The sequence below is a fragment of the Amaranthus tricolor genome, chromosome 11, assembly GCF_026212465.1.
Source record: "Amaranthus tricolor cultivar Red isolate AtriRed21 chromosome 11, ASM2621246v1, whole genome shotgun sequence".
NCBI classification, from domain to species: domain Eukaryota; kingdom Viridiplantae; phylum Streptophyta; class Magnoliopsida; order Caryophyllales; family Amaranthaceae; genus Amaranthus; species Amaranthus tricolor.
In genome coordinates, this window is record NC_080057.1 from 22,989,794 (window position 1) to 23,006,853 (window position 17,060).

At 32.7% G+C, this 17,060-nt stretch overlaps 3 protein-coding genes across 4 annotated transcripts; 1 reads left to right on the forward strand and 2 right to left on the reverse strand.

Annotated features, from left to right (window-relative positions):
• Nucleotides 1-1,853: 1,853 nt before the first annotated feature.
• Nucleotides 1,854-5,982, forward strand: LOC130827449 (probable U6 snRNA-associated Sm-like protein LSm4). Its single transcript, XM_057693169.1, has 7 exons — nt 1,854-2,084; nt 2,193-2,234; nt 2,356-2,454; nt 2,583-2,660; nt 4,614-4,650; nt 4,773-4,928; nt 5,319-5,982. The coding sequence occupies exons 1-7, from the start codon at nt 2,082-2,084 to the stop codon at nt 5,336-5,338; spliced, it is 435 nt and encodes a 144-aa protein (XP_057549152.1). The 5' UTR covers nt 1,854-2,081; the 3' UTR covers nt 5,339-5,982.
• Nucleotides 5,983-7,349: 1,367 nt separating this feature from the next.
• LOC130827450 (probable galacturonosyltransferase 10) lies at nt 7,350-11,568 on the reverse strand. The gene is made up of 2 exons (XM_057693170.1): nt 11,435-11,568; nt 7,350-9,468 (listed from the first exon to the last, which is right to left on the reverse strand). Exon 2 carries the CDS (start codon nt 9,415-9,417, stop codon nt 8,020-8,022), a length of 1,398 nt encoding a protein of 465 aa, XP_057549153.1. The 5' UTR covers nt 9,418-9,468; nt 11,435-11,568; the 3' UTR covers nt 7,350-8,019.
• Nucleotides 11,569-12,695: 1,127 nt separating this feature from the next.
• Nucleotides 12,696-15,761, reverse strand: LOC130827451 (uncharacterized protein OsI_027940-like). 2 transcript variants are annotated; one of them, XM_057693171.1, is made up of 6 exons: nt 15,507-15,761; nt 14,877-15,063; nt 14,170-14,329; nt 14,045-14,082; nt 13,907-13,964; nt 12,696-13,079 (listed from the first exon to the last, which is right to left on the reverse strand). In XM_057693171.1, the coding sequence occupies exons 1-6, from the start codon at nt 15,509-15,511 to the stop codon at nt 12,979-12,981; spliced, it is 549 nt and encodes a 182-aa protein (XP_057549154.1). In that variant the 5' UTR covers nt 15,512-15,761; the 3' UTR covers nt 12,696-12,978. The 2 variants fall into 2 exon arrangements, with proteins under 2 accessions (XP_057549154.1, XP_057549155.1); XM_057693172.1 differs by having other exon boundaries at nt 14,176-14,329; nt 15,507-15,664.
• Nucleotides 15,762-17,060: the final 1,299 nt, after the last annotated feature.

Here is a 17,060-nt window from a genome sequence, read left to right on the forward strand (position 1 = left end):
GCATATAACTTTAATTCATTTAATATTTATTTTTATGTTCTCATTTAATTCACTATTTTGGCGTTTAATTCATCAATGCTCTCAAATGTTTAACAATTTTGTTTTCATTCAAATTGTTGGCACTTTTGACAAAAGGTGCCTTAAGCGCTATTACATAAACTATGATGTTCACTTAATGTACTTAATTAAGATTATAAAGTTCAAAAGGTGAATTTCAAGCACTAATATATATGTGCTTAACTAGGATAAATTATAAAGACAAAAATTTGAATAAAAACAAAATTGTTACAACATTTAAGAGCTTTGATGAATTAAACGGCGAATTAAACGTCAAAATAGTGAATTGAACATTTGAAAGCATAAAAATGATTCACGGCAAATTATAAGGACAACAATCAATACTTAATAAGGGTAGAAATGTCAAAATGGTGAATTAAACGGAAATTGACAAGAATTTAACAGAAAATGCTGTATGATACCATGTGGAAAAATCTTACAAAAATACTACCACTGACGTTCCATGAAAGTTTGATGCTACCATGTGGAATTAAATAAATGATTTAAATGAATGGTCAAACTTAAAATATAAAAAGAATACCTTTGTAAATGAGATTAAAAAAAAATAAGACAAAAAAAAGTGTAAAATAATTAAACTGAATAAAATAAAAAGTAGTACTAATTGGAAAAATAGTAAAATATTAATTAAAGTGAATAAAAAAAGTGCATTACACATTTTTCTTGAAGCTTCGTTCTTTTGCCTCAATTTTATTCTCTTAATTATTTATCTTTTCTGGTAATTAATAATTACTAGATAGATACTCGTGCTTTGTACATAGATTAATTCTTGATTTAATTACTTGTATAAAAAAATTTGTAAGATTATTTATTTTTATATATAAAGGTTATTGGGTAATTTTTAAAACATTATATTTCTTTTAATATTTTCATTATTATTATTGATCATAAGTTGCAGTATTTCTTTAATTTTTATTCACATATTTATATTATATTTTGATCTCATTTGTAATTTTTTCTCATTTCCCAATTAGATAGATCTTTTTACTGTTTTTATTAACTTTTTCTTTGTATTTATCCCATTTTACATTTAAATCTAATTATATGAATAAAGGTGTTTTTTTTTGTAATATTTATATCTTTTTTCTATAAAGAAGAATTTAGATTAATAAAAAGATATGTGTCCATGACATGTTGAATCCAAGCATTTAATGAGACCATTATTTTATAATGGAAAGATATTAGGTGAAGGAACGTTAGCAATTTGCTAATTATTTTGTTAGATGTTGAATTTGTAATAATTGAAGTCTTTAATCATTATGTAGTTGGGTTTATTTAGTGTTATTTGCTAACTTATATATTGAACTTATTCATAGGCTGAAATTTTTTTTATGTAAAGACTTAGATGTTATTGTAATAATAATTATTTTTATTGTTGACTCAAACTCTAAGAATTTAAGATATTTTCTGCAAATATTATGAGTTTATTAACTCAAAAAATATATCGTATTTAATTATTAAATGATTTATAGAAATAAGATATTAATTTTGTGCTTTTTTTAAAATTGGCACATCTTTTTTTTTATAGAAAATTGTTACATTACTTTAATAAGAAGTGAATAATTAATTAAGAGTTGTATAGATATTCATTTTTATTATGGGAATAAAAAAGGTGTGGTTGCATATTTACTGTATTAAGAAATAAATTATAAATGTCAATCTTTTTTCTACCACATTAGCTTATAAAGAATGGGCGTAGAAATTTTTACCTACACTATGATATAGTTTGACACGTGCCAAGATTGTTTTTTTAGTAGTTTTTATAGATTATAGATTATATATTATTGATTATAGATTATAAATAGATAGGTAGATTATAGATAGAATCATTTTTGTATCCTCTTTTTTTTGCTACAATTTTTCTGGGATTTTATTCAAAATCTTTCACTCTCTATCGTCTTTTTGAATCGTTTGTATTAGGGTTTTAAACAATTATTCAATTTTACAATTGTTCGTCGCAGTTCGTTGATATTCTGCAATAATAATCAATCATCTCATAGCTAACAATGGTAGTGTATTTCTATCATACTCTTTAACCTTTCCACCAAATTTCCCTCTTCTTGATTACTAGTTGGGATTTTTGATTTTGTGTAATGATTTATGATTGATAATTTCAGCTTCCTCTGTCACTATTGAAGACTGCGCAAGGCCACCCTATGGTAAGGTCACTTCATACTCAATTTGCCGATAATTTTATTATTTTTCTTTTTGTGTTCTAATTTTCTTTTTGAACTAATTTTTGACATAACCAAAATTGTATTTTTGTTTTCCTTGTAATAGTTGGTGGAATTGAAGAATGGGGAGACTTATAATGGACATTTGGTTAATTGTGATACCTGGATGAACATTCATCTCCGTGAAGTTATTTGTACCTCTAAGGTGATAGAAAGTCTGAATTTTGATTAATTTGATATAATTTCCTTGTCAAATGTATGTGGTTAAAAAAAATTTGTTCTGTTGATTGGTGGAAATCGATTTTATTGATTGAATTTTGGTTTCTTGTGCAGGATGGAGACAGGTTCTGGAGGATGCCTGAATGTTATATTAGGGGGAATACTATCAAGTATCTTCGAGTTCCGGATGAGGTAAGATTTTCATTCTTGTTGGCTTTCTCTTAAATTTTGAACTCATTTTCAGCAGTGAATTTCTTTCTTTTCTGGTTGAATGGAATGTTATGTAGTATAGCATAGTATATTATTGAATATAATGTGAAAATTATATTTGTTGAATCTTTGTGGTGAAAAGTCTAAAATATGGGGTTCTACACCCCTTTTATGGATTAGACCATCTTTTCTGATGGGCCATTGTATGGGTCTCAATAAAGTTGCTCAAAACAACTTTTTAATCGATATAGTGATGAGATCAAAGGTTATGTTTTGACCTAATTTTATAGCAGTACAATACCCATTTGCATCTCCAGAAATCACCCAAAAGTTACTAACATTATTGTTAGGCACAATGGGTTTTGAAGTCTTGAGGTTTGGGATGTTATCTCCTATTATTAGAATATGAGCTGTTCCTTCCTGAAGTAATGATATGTTCCTTCCTTTCTGTGATCGTGATTGCCAATACTCGGCATTTTCTTTTCCATTGATAGCTTACCAAATACTGCTCTTAGCCAATTCTATTGCCATTGCCAATGATGAATTCATATGGTCGCATAAATACATATGTGTCTGTGTCTTGTATGATGGTTACACTCTACAGAGTACAGACCAAAAGTTAATTTTGTAGTTCTATAAATTACCTATTTGTAAATTATTACCAGCTCATGCTATGTTAACTAGAAATGGAGATGCTAAGGTGTTTCTTTTGCATTATTCTGCGGCCAGGGACCTTAACACTTCAACTTCAACCTTTTCCATCTTTAACAGATCATTGTTTTGTTATGATATGACATCTTTGATTTTCAAATTTCAATATGTCATTCTTAGTAGAAAAATTCCCTAGTCATGATGGATCTCATTATGCGTACCTAAAACTAAATGGCATTTGTACGATATGAGGTTTCAAATCTTTTCTATTTTTGTCATGAATTCTTAGTATCAATTATAACTCGCCTGGTAGAACTCTGGGATTATATTTTAATCCTAGAAGTCACACATTTGAGTCCCTTCAGGGCCACACTTGAGATTTTTCTGGTCGTGAACATCAGTATCTGGGAGTAATTGGTGCACGCAAGTTGGCCTTGACACCCAAATTATCAAAAAAACAAGAAAGAATTATTCTCAAAACAACACATCCCTTTTTTGTTGTGTGTTTCTGTGAATTTGTGCTTGATGCACCCAATTTGTGATGGGTTGTGTTATGCGCACCTTGCATCACATTAAAATTCCCGCGTATGGCATTGTTTTTGAATTTTCCTGCCTTTTGTTGTGAAATCCTAGTATCAATGATGAAGAATAAACAATGAATTTGTAACCAGATAAGGTCGACATATATTTCCTAACCTTGCGTTTCCTCACGGAATTACAAAATATCCGGTGACGTGAAGTGGGTACCTTTCCCCTAGCTACTTACGTGGAGAGGGTTTTCTGTGTAGTATTAGTACGTTCTCTTGCATTTGCATCTAAGGGCAAGAGTATCGTCTAGTTTCTTTTGCCTTGTTTAGGTGTTGTAATTAGAAACAAAAACTATTGGTAGTAGGGAAACGAAAACGATTCTTTCTCTATTCTTTTGGTTTCTTTCGTCTGATTACAGCACCTAGACACAGCAAGAATTGGAACCCCACTACCTGTTTACTTTCCCCATTCATACATCTTTGACTGTTGATCAACATTTGGAAACTTGGATCCATATTTATATATGCAAAAAGAGCAAATTAAGAAAAATTGACTAAAAGGAGATAGAAATAGCAATTGCCTTGATACTTCTAATATAGGATCGAGGCAGGCTTCATGTCTATTTTTGCTTCCTGCTGTATTTTTATTTAAATAGGTCATTCTAATTTGATATGTCATTTTATAATTCTTGCAAAATATGTTTTCTACGAGTTTCTACCTTCTATCTAATTTACTCTCGATACTTTTTCTGGTTAGGTCATTGATAAAGTCCAGGAAGAGAAGAGTCGCACAGGTATTATTTTTATTCTCTTATGGTGAAAGGTTATGCACAAAGTTGATTTTTTTGGAAATGATAGTTTTAAAAGAGATGGATCAGTTTGCATCATTTCTCAGTTCATGTATTAATCCTCTCAGATAGGAAGCCTCCCAGTGTAGGGCGTGGGAGAGGAAGAGGTAGAGAAGATGGCTCTGGGCGGCAGACCAAAGGCATTGGACGTGGTATGGATGATGGCGGTAAAGGTGTTGGAGGTAGAGGTCGTGGTGGTCCTGGTGGGAAGCCTGCTGGGAAAGGTATGTAATTCTTCCGTAATGCACTATTCATTCATCATCCTTAATTTGTAATTAGTTTTTAATCTATAAGTTAAAACATAGTTAAGTTGGATCTTGTTTGATTCGTCTCAATGCAAAGATTATTAATATCAAAATTTTATAATTTTTTATACATAATTAAAGATATTAAGGATTGAATTAGTGCATTCGACTGTGTAAAAAGTCAAAAGGTGCAAGTATTTTGGAAGGGTGGAAGTATATTTTTCTAGTTTGCATCTAGTTTCCTGTTTAGAGGTATGGATATATTTGTCGGGCCTCACATGTTACAGAGCATTTCAAGGAATTAGGCGGAAGTTGACCATATACTTGGGCTGTACGTCTAAACTAGACCGTTGTTTTGTTTTCTCGCAGCTGGAGGCCGAGGTCGATGAAATATTTCTAGGCTTGGTTACACTCATATTGCGGTGGTGTTTGCTGCTTTAGATGCATTTGCCACTGGTTTCGGATTCAAGTTCCCGAACAATCTGCATGATCGGGAAGACGTGATTTTCAAAAAGAATCATAGCATGTGAATCAGGTTTATGGATTTAAGTTATCTAGTAAGGTGATGTAATGCATTCTTCGGTAGGTTACAATAGTTTGAGTTGTCCTCTCGTTAGTTGCTATTGGCCGATGCGTCATCTTCACTCGACCATCTAAACTGCTCAAAAACCGCTTGAAATTAAGGCCTTAAAGCTAGTTGCATATGCAGCAATACATTTGATTTATGCATATGAAATTAAGCATATAAGTAGTGTTTTTTTTAGTAAAATTAGTAAGTTATCTATTTACATATGCCATTGTGAGTTTTGACACTTTAATATGAAAAGAACTTGACATGAATGATTAGAGCCAACCTACCTTCGAGGAAAAGTCTTTGTATAAATTTAGTCTACACTAAAATATTGTACGTGTTTCCATTCATAGAGTAGAAACGAGTGAAAATGATAATATTAAGAACATTGTACAATATTATCTTGTGAACTAAGTCTATATAAAACTTACTCCCTTTCTATAAGATTGTACTATTCAATTAGATTACTTGCAACAATTTGCTTTTGAAATTTGGATTTTAGTGAGATATTCATAGTATATGAAACTCCAAAGATATTCTTTTATTTACTTTTTTACAATTTTCAAAATTAATTTAAATTATAGTACCAATAAATATACATCATGAAAAATTATAATTTTATGACAAAAAAATATGTTAAAATGATTTTGTTTACAAGATTTTTAAATCAATATATTCTATCTTCTGTTCTACCATGGATGCCCTATTCTTAGTTTCAATGATATCGTTGAAAAAGCTTGATTGCATATCGCGACCATGATACAATAAGCATTCTCGAGCTCTACATCTCAGAAAAATAGTTGAATCAATTTTTAACATTCTGAAATTAGCTATTTTAATCGTAGCTAATATATTTATTGTCTAATTAATTATGTAAATTAATAAATTCAGCAAAGTAGTGGCTATGAATTATAGTATTTATTGAAATATATTTGTTGAGAAAATGTAGAAAAAATAATTCAACCACTACTCTAATTTTAGAATGCCAACGTTTTGAATATAGCTATCTCTATCGTAGCTGATAGATTTATCGTCTAATTAGCTGTGTAAATTAATTTGTTCGATAATAGTAGTGTTTATAAATTATAATAGTTGTTGGAATATAATTTGTTGAAAAAAATGTAAAAATTTAACCATTATATTGATTTTGGACCCTCACAAATTGTAGCACTATGAAAATAACTCTCCACAACTAAATGCTACTCAAATTGTTATTTTATGAATATTAGCATTTCTTTACAAGTAGAGGTTTTAGCCTTATAAATTCACTACAATTAGTAAACGACTTAAACCACTGCACCGAATATGTCCGTGATCCTAAACTAATTAATTAATTCATTTCATATATTTCAACAATCTATATTACAAAAATTATTAATCAAAAATCTAATTAACTACTCACATTCTATCTAAGTTTAATTAAATAATAGGAGTGTAAATTAAATTGTAAATATAGGCAGATAGTTGTGGAATAAATAAAAATTGTCAAAAATTACTTATAAAAATTTACTTTTGTCAATAACTATCTTCCAATTTTTTTTTTTGTCAAAAACACTACCTACTAAAATGCATTTATTTGGCAAAACCTATAAAAATTTCTTTAATGGAGAAGTCCTTTTAAACGGAGAATTAATAGTGTTGCAAGAAAATTGGAAAATAATAAGTAAAATAATATAAAAATGTCAAAAAATGAGTAACTTTTAAACTTAATTTCGAAAATAAGCACTTTTTGCCCAGTTCAGAGGTTCAGCATTGTCGCTGTTAATAACAGCGAACAAAAAGGTTTGGTCAACAAAAAATCAAGATCTTTGTTCCCTGTTACTAATAGCGAACAAAGATTTTGACCATTTTTTACCAGTTCTCTTTGTTTGTTGTTAATAACAGCGAACAATTACTTGATGCTATTTTGGGAATAAAGAAAACTGGTCAAATTCTTTGTTCGCTGTTAGTAACAGCGAATAAAAATCTTGACTTTTTTTGACCAAATTTCTATATCCGCTGTTATTAACAATGAACAGTGCTGAACCTCTGAACTGGACAAAAAGTGCTTATTTTGAGAATAAAATTCAAAAGTTACTTATTTTTGACTTTTTTTATATTATTTTACTTATTCTTTCCAAATTACAATATCAAGTAGTTAAATAATTCAGCTTAACGCTAAATAACAAGTTCAAAAATTTGTGTATCCATTAAATAATCAGTGTTACAAGAATATGGACCAAATTAGAGGTGTTCAATGAGACGGGTCAAAGGTTGAATCACTTTTAAACTGATCATTAACAGGTCGGGCCAATAACAGGTCGATTACGGGCCATTTTCGGACTTTGATGTAAATGGTCAGGCCAGATGACAGTCGACAAAATGGACTACAAAATCAAACTAAAAGATCATTGGATGAATTTTTTAAAATGGATCGGAGCAGGTCAAGTCTAAGCGGGCTTTGACCCATCCCAACCCATTAAAAACTCGACCTGACCCGATTAACAGCTTTAGACCAGATCAATGAACATTACATTGTTGGAGTATAGGATAATCATAAGCAACATACTTTTCCCATAACGGTTTGTATTTCTCAATGCCAATCTTCAACCATGGCTTTGAGTTTCCGTTGTAATGCAGCACGGTGCCTTTCGAGATGAGCTTATGATCCACATTCGTGTATCCCAATCCCAAAACGTGCCACGAAGGATCCAACGGCTCAATCAATCCGTAGAAAGTGAGTAACCCGGGTGGAAGAGTGCCCAGTTTCCAGAGCGTCCGATCTATGTTCTTTTCCTGCCAGTAATGATAAATTCCCGATACATTTCTTTTCCTCCATTCCACCAGATCGAACACATTCATCTTAAATGCCCAACCACAGGCATCGGGATCAAAATGTGATTGTATAAGCGGGTGAGAATAGTTCAAGTACTTGTGATACCGATGAAATGTTTCGGTACATGTCTCAACTGCCCCATTTACATTCCCATTTAGATCAACGGAGAATAAACCCGAAAGATCCTTTTGAACGACAACATCATCATCGAGAAATATTACCTTCCTCAAAGCCGGGACAACTTCTGGGATGTAGAATCTGAGATGGTTAAGCATCGATAGGTACTTGGGATTCCGGAACTTTATAGGCGTTTTCTTATCGACATTCCCAGTAAAATAATAGTTTTTGGTTTCCGAACCTTGGAGCTGCCTAAGGACCGGAACATGGGAAGCATTGAGCCAACTGAAGTCCTCGATTTTCTGAACCTCGACAGTTATTCCACGAAAGTCGTTCATTGAAAACCACGCCTTCATAGGTGCATAGTTAATCTTATCGGTTACAAGATGGAAAACAACGTTTTCTGGGTGTTCTGAGTTCACTGCAGTGGAATTTACTACTACCGATGTTGCGAGGATATTGTCAGAGAAGACGCAAAAATGATAAAGATTGTTATCTTCGAGTTTCCACACATTTGACTTTCCTCCGGAAAGTCTTCTTTGAACATTCGGATTTCTAAACCACTCGGTTGTCAGCTGAACATCAAGACAATAGAGACTTTTCGGGACTTCCTCAGCGGCTAATTGCCCGAATTTGGAACTATTATCACTCACCGTGCTCATTTGCTCTTCAAGTGAGTGGATTTTAGCCTTCAATCTCATGATCATGGTTCCACTATCATAATGAAGTTGTTGAGGTTGGAAAAGCAGAAGTGCCATATCCTTGATTGCATTTCCCGACTCCCTAATTGTCAATGAGCTACGTCTTGTGGCAGCTTTAGAAAGGAGGATCTGCAAGTATCGAATCTGAGCACTTAACTCCCATGCAAATTGAAGGTTTTTGCTTTCTTTCGCTATCACGACAAGAGATTTAGCTAAAGCGATTTGGTCGCTTAGCTGTCTTGTAAATGAGGCTGGGTTCAACATCTCCTATGTAACATTAAGGCCTTCCATAATTCTATTTTGCCTATAAGATCTCTGCTAAAAACACAGAAATAGATCAGAATAACAAATACAAATCTAACTCCATAGGAAGCGTCTGCGGAGATGAAAGGTTTGCTTACAAAAATCAAAAAGTTTGTTTGGTGTCAAAAACCGACTCGACCAAATGCTTAAGCTGATGGTTGAGACACCAAGATATGTTATATACTCTAACACACCCCTCATACTTGAGAGCGACATATACTTGAATTTGAGGAGTATTTGAGATTCGAACCCGTGACCTTTTTGCCACGTTGGCTTCTGATACCATGTGGAAGCCTAAGTGGCAGTGGGAGCCTAGATGTGAACCAATTTTTGGCATTGAGGGTAATAGAGAATGTAGTAATTGGGCCTAATGATATAAACTTTTTATGACAATACACAAGCATTATATTAGATACACTATTAGGACTTAAAAAGAGATGGGAGAGATAACTTGGATTAATCACACTCAAAGTAACATCAAAACTCAAAATATTGGCCTATAACACCACAATGTTGTGATTTGTTCCTTTCTTGATGATTGCTCGACTACTTGTGCTTTTCAAGTTTGCTCAATTTGATCTATAAAATGCCTACTTAAGATTTCTAGTCTTTGGTTAATCTACTTGCTTAGTCAATCCTATCGAGGAGTCTAGATAGTCAAAGTTACAATGAGTTGGACCTCCAAGACAATTCATTAGGGATCAACCCATACTTCCCATTGCAATTAAGCACAATAATCCCCTCACAAATGAAGAGAGAAAAGGACATACTATTATTATTTATTCACAATGCTAATATATACACACAAAACTAGCCATCAGTATGCCTCAATGACTTCATATAAATTGCCCAACAGTAACACTTCTTTAGATAAAAGGAATTGGAAAGAAAGAAAACGGAGAATTTGGAGGGATACAATTTCATTTGTTTGGATAACAAATTTAGAAGGGAAGGATTTAGAAGGAAGGGATTTGAAAGGATTAATTCTTTTAATTTTATTGATGACCAATTCTCTCCAAAAGTGAGAAGATTTGGGATGAAAATGGTTTTCTCTTCCTCTCCCTTCCTTACCATAATGCAAAAACAGCCACACTATATAGTAACGTATGGGTTGTACTTGTACGGTTGTACCATAAAGGTTTTCAAATTTACCAAACCGATATTAACTGTAAAGGCGTAAGAAAATCGCGTTTTAGGATGTTCCAAGCTATACTTAAGCTTAGGTCGATATTTGGCAGTGCGACAACCGCATCATCCCCAACTGTAACCATTACCGCGTTTTTGCACTAAGTTCCTTACCCTCTTAAACAAATAAGGGAAGCTTTTCTTATCATTCTTTCCCATCCCCTCCCCTCCCCTTCCCTTCCCTTCCCTTCCCTTCCCTCCTAACTTCTTATCCAAACATAGTGTATTAGTCCAAGAAATGCAACAAAATGCTCCTAATTTTTCAGTCAAACAATCATAGAGTTGTAGGAAGGAAAAGACACCACAAACTACAAAGGAATCTCTCTGATCAACCACCCATAAATTGGATGCCCCTGAATAAGAAGTACTCATCCAAGTAGCTATCATCATATCATATATACTACTAATCTACTATTTCAACTAACCAATTGCACATCAATTTAACTTCTTCTGAGTTGAGCAAACAAAAATGAAAGTAGTTTTCAGCTGAAGTTGTTCCTATCCATTACTTCATAGAATCCCACTTATGAACAAATATCTCAACAAATCAGTAGAATATTCAGTCAAATACCCACCAAACTGTTCCAATTAGTCTTAAACACATAACTAAATTTGACCTACTTTCAATTGTTAGTACAAAGATGAGATTTCACAAGACTTATTTTAAATCCACATTTGAAATGAATTATCAAAAACAAAAACACCAAAAATATAATCAAGTAATGGCAATGCCACAAACAATTCCCAAAAAACAATCACATCAAGCAAGAACAATGCAAAAAAAGGGGTTTACCTTAGCTAAAGCAGGGCTGGACATGGGTTGATTATCTTTACTTTGAAGAACAATGAACAAAAGTAGAGCTGCAAATCCACACAACACCAACCATACAAGATTAGTGTACCGCCGTCTATACTGCCGTCCAAAACTAGTATTTCTCCGCCTCATTTGGTACTGAATCTAAGAAAATCTAACCCAATCTGTTACTTTGTTAACACTGCTATGGCAGCCATTAATGGGCGAAAATGTTCTACTCCATGGCCAAATCTGAACATGGGTGTGTAGAATTTTGCTGTATTATATTGCTGTAATTCTATTATGCGATTTATGGAAGTGATAATTGAAAGGAGATCGGGATGAACCATGGTGAGGTGGTTGTATAGATAGTAATATGAGATTTTGTTTCCTTGGAGGAGTCGTTGATGAGTGGGGATGGAAAGTGGGGAACTTGGCAGTTGGAAGTCAGAAGATAACATTGACGGTCTATTTGACAATTGGCGGGTATAAGATTCCGATTAATCGGATCTAGTAGTGTTTACTTGGGTCATTAGATCAATTTTGAGTCAAGTATTTCGGGTTTCAAAATTGGGTTTTATGTTTACATTGATTTTTACATTGTCTTATATTCATTTTGAAGTCGGGTTCTAAGGTCGGGTGAATATCAAATTATTAAGCCTGTTTTGAACACCTTTATTCGAATCAATTTTAAACTATAGTGTTGGCTCTAGCTATGGTTGAATTAATGGGTTAAAAATATAGATTGATAAATTAATTGTTTTAGTTATATTACAATAATTTATGATAAAAAAATTAATTATTAATTGTTAACTGTTTATTTAAAAGCCAATAACAATTAACTCAATTTTTTTTAGTTTTAGCTTACCAAACACTTTTTAGTTGCTTAACCAAATAAAGAGCAAAGATTTAAAACCAAACAAAAAGCTAATGAAAAAATCATCTACTAACACATACCGGGTAATTATTAACCAAAAATTTGCAAAGAAAATCGCAAATTTGAGGATTTTATATTCACATGACCAAACCAATATAAATGGAGTATTATTTTTTCATTTTGTATTCAATTTCTACAACCGTAAAACTTTTGCTTGTGCTTATGTCTTCATTTTAAATTATATTCCCTTCGACCAAATAGCCCCTAAATGTGTTGGAATCACATTTATTCCAAAGCTTCAACATGTGTATTCTCTTAGTATGTAGCAAAATCAGATTTCAGCTACCAAATAGCTCAAAAGCTTACTAAACAGAGCACACAATGAGAGATAAAAACCAAGACAAGAGAATCATATTAATCATAGAATCCTTGTGGAAGTCAATGGAAAAACAAAAACAAGCAGTCGAGAACAGATATCCATTATCTATCCTGCCTAAGATAGCTCAACTTTTATGCTTCATATGAGCATGGGTAAGCATGCAGCTGCCAGATTCCCGGGAAAAGGATTGCACACAGAAAATCCATCCCACCAAAAATACAGAAGCAAAATATTTTCCAAATATGAAGATTGGTCAGTCCTGGTCACAAACTAGTCTAAAAAATAACCTCATGTGCTTGATGCTTCGGTCTTCTCTGTGGCAGCAACTTCCTCAACTTTCTCAGCTCCCTTGGGTGCTCCTTCTACTTCAGGCTTCGATACTTCTTGATCTATATACAACAGAAAAAATTGTAATCAGTTAGCTAGATCTTTGCTCACTAAATAATAAGATAAATCACACGGCCAGTCACCATAACCCCTGCCTATGCGCGGAGCTACTTAATGACATCAGGGTAATGGAAAAAGGTTGGTAATCATATCTCCCCGCCATGATGGAAGTCACTTCATGGCATTGCAGTAAGAAAAAGGGTTATTCACCCATATCTCCGGCTGACTTTTTGATGACCCAGAATGAGGACATATGTAAAAGGAATTACTCCATCAATATACAAGACATTCCAACAAATCCCTCAAACCCTTCAAAGGCAAGCACCATTGTCTCACATCCACCTCCCACAAAACCTCAGATGATAACAATGTAAAATGAACACGAGAAGATACAGGGGAGCTACATCAACCACATTTAAGTTGAAGGCATCTAACCAAGTTACATCGATCAAATGTTATGCAACTGAAAATTTTAGTAGTTTCAGAATGATATATTTTTTGGAATATAATCTAATTGGAGATTATTTATAGTAGAAAACTTTAGGAAAAGAAAAAGTCCAAACAGAGCATTTGTAGTAGCAACTGAAAGTAAGAAGCAACACATTACTAGAGTATAGAACCCCACACACGCCCCAAGGAACAATTGCTCATCTCATAAACCTCAAATATATTTACATGGGACACTCACTCCAAACTCAATTGAGCATTCATTGCAGTTACTTTTTTGGTAAGCAGTGAATAGATAGTTCAGAATATCAAAAGTACAAGGTTGCCAAATAAAATAGTCATTCTCAAGCAAGCAAAACTATTTTCAAAAGATATTACTCACCATCATCATCACTATCATCAAAATCCTCACCACCACCACCAGCGTAATCTCCGAATTTCTACAAGTTCAAAATGTATCAGGAGGTCAAAATAAAATGACGGCGAGAAAGTAAATTAACCTAGCATCAGAAAATCTTACCGAAAAGTCCATTCCACCAAGATCAAAATCTGCTGGAGCTGAGGAAACAAAGTCATATTAAATAATGTACACTGATCGAATAGATTGTAGTAAAGTAAGTCAAAAAATCAACTAAACTAACATACCATTACCATTATCTTCATCTTCATCTGCCCACTTATCCCAATCTACTTTTACATAATGTGGAGCCTTTCCATCTCCACGTAGAAGCCTATTCCACCTTTTCATCTCTGCCTTCTCTAGTATACAGGTTATGCTTCGGACTCCATAATTAATTTTGCTTTCCTAGAAAAATGTAAAAAATTAAATGAAAAAATCAACAAGGATCGAGCAGACTTAGAGCAACACAACAAGGCCAAATCCTTGATTCCAACTATGTGAAGTTCGCTACTGAACAAAAAATGAGTAAAGACTAAATCAATAATGAGGTCAAATCCATAATCCCAAAAGATTGAGATTGACTATATGAACTAATATTTCCAATTGTCGTCCAAATAAATTCTTCTTCTCCATTAATTCCAATTATCTATATCTCAATTTGTAAGTCTAGGTCATTCATATTATTTTTCACTTTTGTCCTCGAAGTAATTTTCGGTCTTTCTCACCCTCTTTTTAAGTCTTCCGAGCTCCAACTTTCTATCTTCCTTACTAATTCGCTTCGTCTTTGAACAAGCCCAATCCATCTTAAACGATTCTATTTATCTTTCCTCAATATTTGGAACTCCTAAACCCTTTCTTATATGATCACTATACACTGCCACTAGAAGGAAGACACAAAGTCAATACAAAGCAGCATCACTGTAACAATATCAACCATGACCAATAAATTTACCTCCACATTGACCTTGTCAAAAAGATCGAGTGTCAGTTCGTAAGCACTATCATCTGCCCCACCAGTAGCAGTAAAAGTAAATGTTCCTTCAGGCCCTAGATTAACCTTTGGATTCTTTGCATCAGGCAACATCACAGTAAGGTATACTTTGTCTGCCCTTTCGGCCCATTTTACTTCCGGATGACGACTGCATAAATAAAGAATATAAATTTACTCATCCAGAAAAAACAGCTGAAATCAAACATCGCTAGTCCAGCAATTGCTGGCTGACAAATCCACAAATAGAAATTTCGAAAATGCTCAAGCCTATAAAATATCCAGCATATTAATTCTCAAAATCCAAATAAATTGCTTCAAAAAACTAAAAAAAGTTCCATAAATTTTAATTTTTCATAACATTTCAGTAGCACAACTCAATTTCTAATTGAAACCATACATTGAATCTATCAAACAAAAGAATGAAGTAGCATTTTGAAAGGAAAAACAACATAATGATAAAACCTAAATAAAACCCTAACATCAGTTTTTTCGAAAATAGTACATTCAAAACACAAAATAAAAAGATTAGGGGGAATTAAAAGCAGAAATTAAGTAACAAAGGGTTTAAATAAGAGACAAACGAAAGAGTACCTCATGATGAACTTCGCGGAGAAAAGGTAGAAAACCCTAGAAGCAGATGTGAGAGAGAATTGGAAGGTGGAATTGCAGACGAAGAAAAAAGTAAATAATGAGCTGTTACTTGTTGATTGTTGATCGGTTTATTTGGATTGGTTCACCGTTTGTTAGTTGTTTAGGGCTAGCTATGAAAAAGTATCCGACCCATAAATTGTTCAATTATCGACTTGCATGAACTGCATCTAATTTGACCAATAGATTGCCAAGAGTCGTTGTGACCATCGACTTGAACTTGACATGGTATTAACGTGTATTTCGTTATAAAGTTGAATACTATATTGTATCCATCACTAACACGAACTCAATATAAGTACACCAAATTTAAATACGACTTGTATTTAATATAGGTTTATTTTGATCTGAGGTTCAAGGCGTTTTACTGTTGTAGAAAATAAATTTCTAGGGGATGTTTGTATGATAAGGAATTCACTTAATTTATTTCATTAATTAATTAATGATTGTTATGGGATTAAGTTAACCCAATCCTTTTCACAAGAATAATGGATATTTTCAAAAATTATTACTACTCGTTTCTCATTAGAAATTAATTTTTTTTTACAAATTATTGTATGAGACGGTTTCACCGACAGATTTTTCTTATACACTAGTTAAATAGATCATCTCATACATATAATGAGTCTTTCTCTAGTTTAATTTTGATAAAAACAACATTTCATTTCTCAGAACTTTGCCCTAGTATGGGCAAGACAATTTAAGACATAACTACTTAAGCGAATCGGGAAGCATCAAGAAGAAAAACTTGTAGGGAAATAGAAAGTAGAATAAAATAAAGATATTATTTCAAAATATTATGTTTTATGAAGTTATGATATTTTTTATATTTAGGTTATTTTATTTAGGTTAATATTTTGTTTCCTTATTTTAGTTTTAATTTATTGTTTAAGTAGAGGTGTTCCTCTCATTGATGATTTAATATAAATCAAGTATTCAAAACTCAAATCAGTCTAATTTTTACATTATGATTTTCTACAAAACTCACTAGAAGGACTCAACGAGTACATGACAAATGACTACTCGATGCGATTGCTGAACTTTGAATTCCCTTCTACCTAGACCCACGAGTCGTGTAATAAGCGACAACTTTCAATTAACGAATTGTCAAGGCCTTGAGCAATTTGTTAACCAACATTGTCACCCTTTAAATTGTCTTGAAATCCTTTAAATAAGTCTCTTAAAGGTATATGAAATATAATGAGCTTTCACCATCAATTTAAACTTTTGGTTGAATTGGTTTCTTAACATGGTATCAGAGCCAACGTCACATAAGGATTACGAATTTGAATTTTATCCACCATCATTTGAAATGAAATATTTAGCACCATATTTAAAAAGATCACATACGTTGCATCTACACTTCTACTCTATAAGCTCTCAAGTAAGAATGCACATAAGTAAATATAATATATCGTCAAGTTTCAATCATCAACTTAACTTTTTAATTGAAGTTTCTTTGAAAAGTTACAACTCATACCTTATGCTTGGTTTGAA

Excerpts from the sequence above, each read along its gene's own strand:
- LOC130827451 (XM_057693171.1), bottom strand. Across the intron at positions 14,330-14,876 it reads TTGACAAGGTCAATGTGGAG|GAAAGCAAAATTAATTATGG; the intron begins GTAAATTTATTG and ends ACATTTTTCTAG. Across the intron at positions 13,965-14,044 it reads TTGGTGGAATGGACTTTTCG|AAATTCGGAGATTACGCTGG; the intron begins GTAAGATTTTCT and ends TTGAACTTGTAG.
- LOC130827450 (XM_057693170.1), bottom strand. The coding sequence starts at position 9,417 with ATGTTGAACCCAGCCTCATTTACAAGACAGCTAAGCGACCAAATCGCT.
- LOC130827449 (XM_057693169.1), top strand. Across the intron at positions 2,455-2,582 it reads AAGTTATTTGTACCTCTAAG|GATGGAGACAGGTTCTGGAG; the intron begins GTGATAGAAAGT and ends TTTCTTGTGCAG. Across the intron at positions 2,661-4,613 it reads ATCTTCGAGTTCCGGATGAG|GTCATTGATAAAGTCCAGGA; the intron begins GTAAGATTTTCA and ends TTTTCTGGTTAG.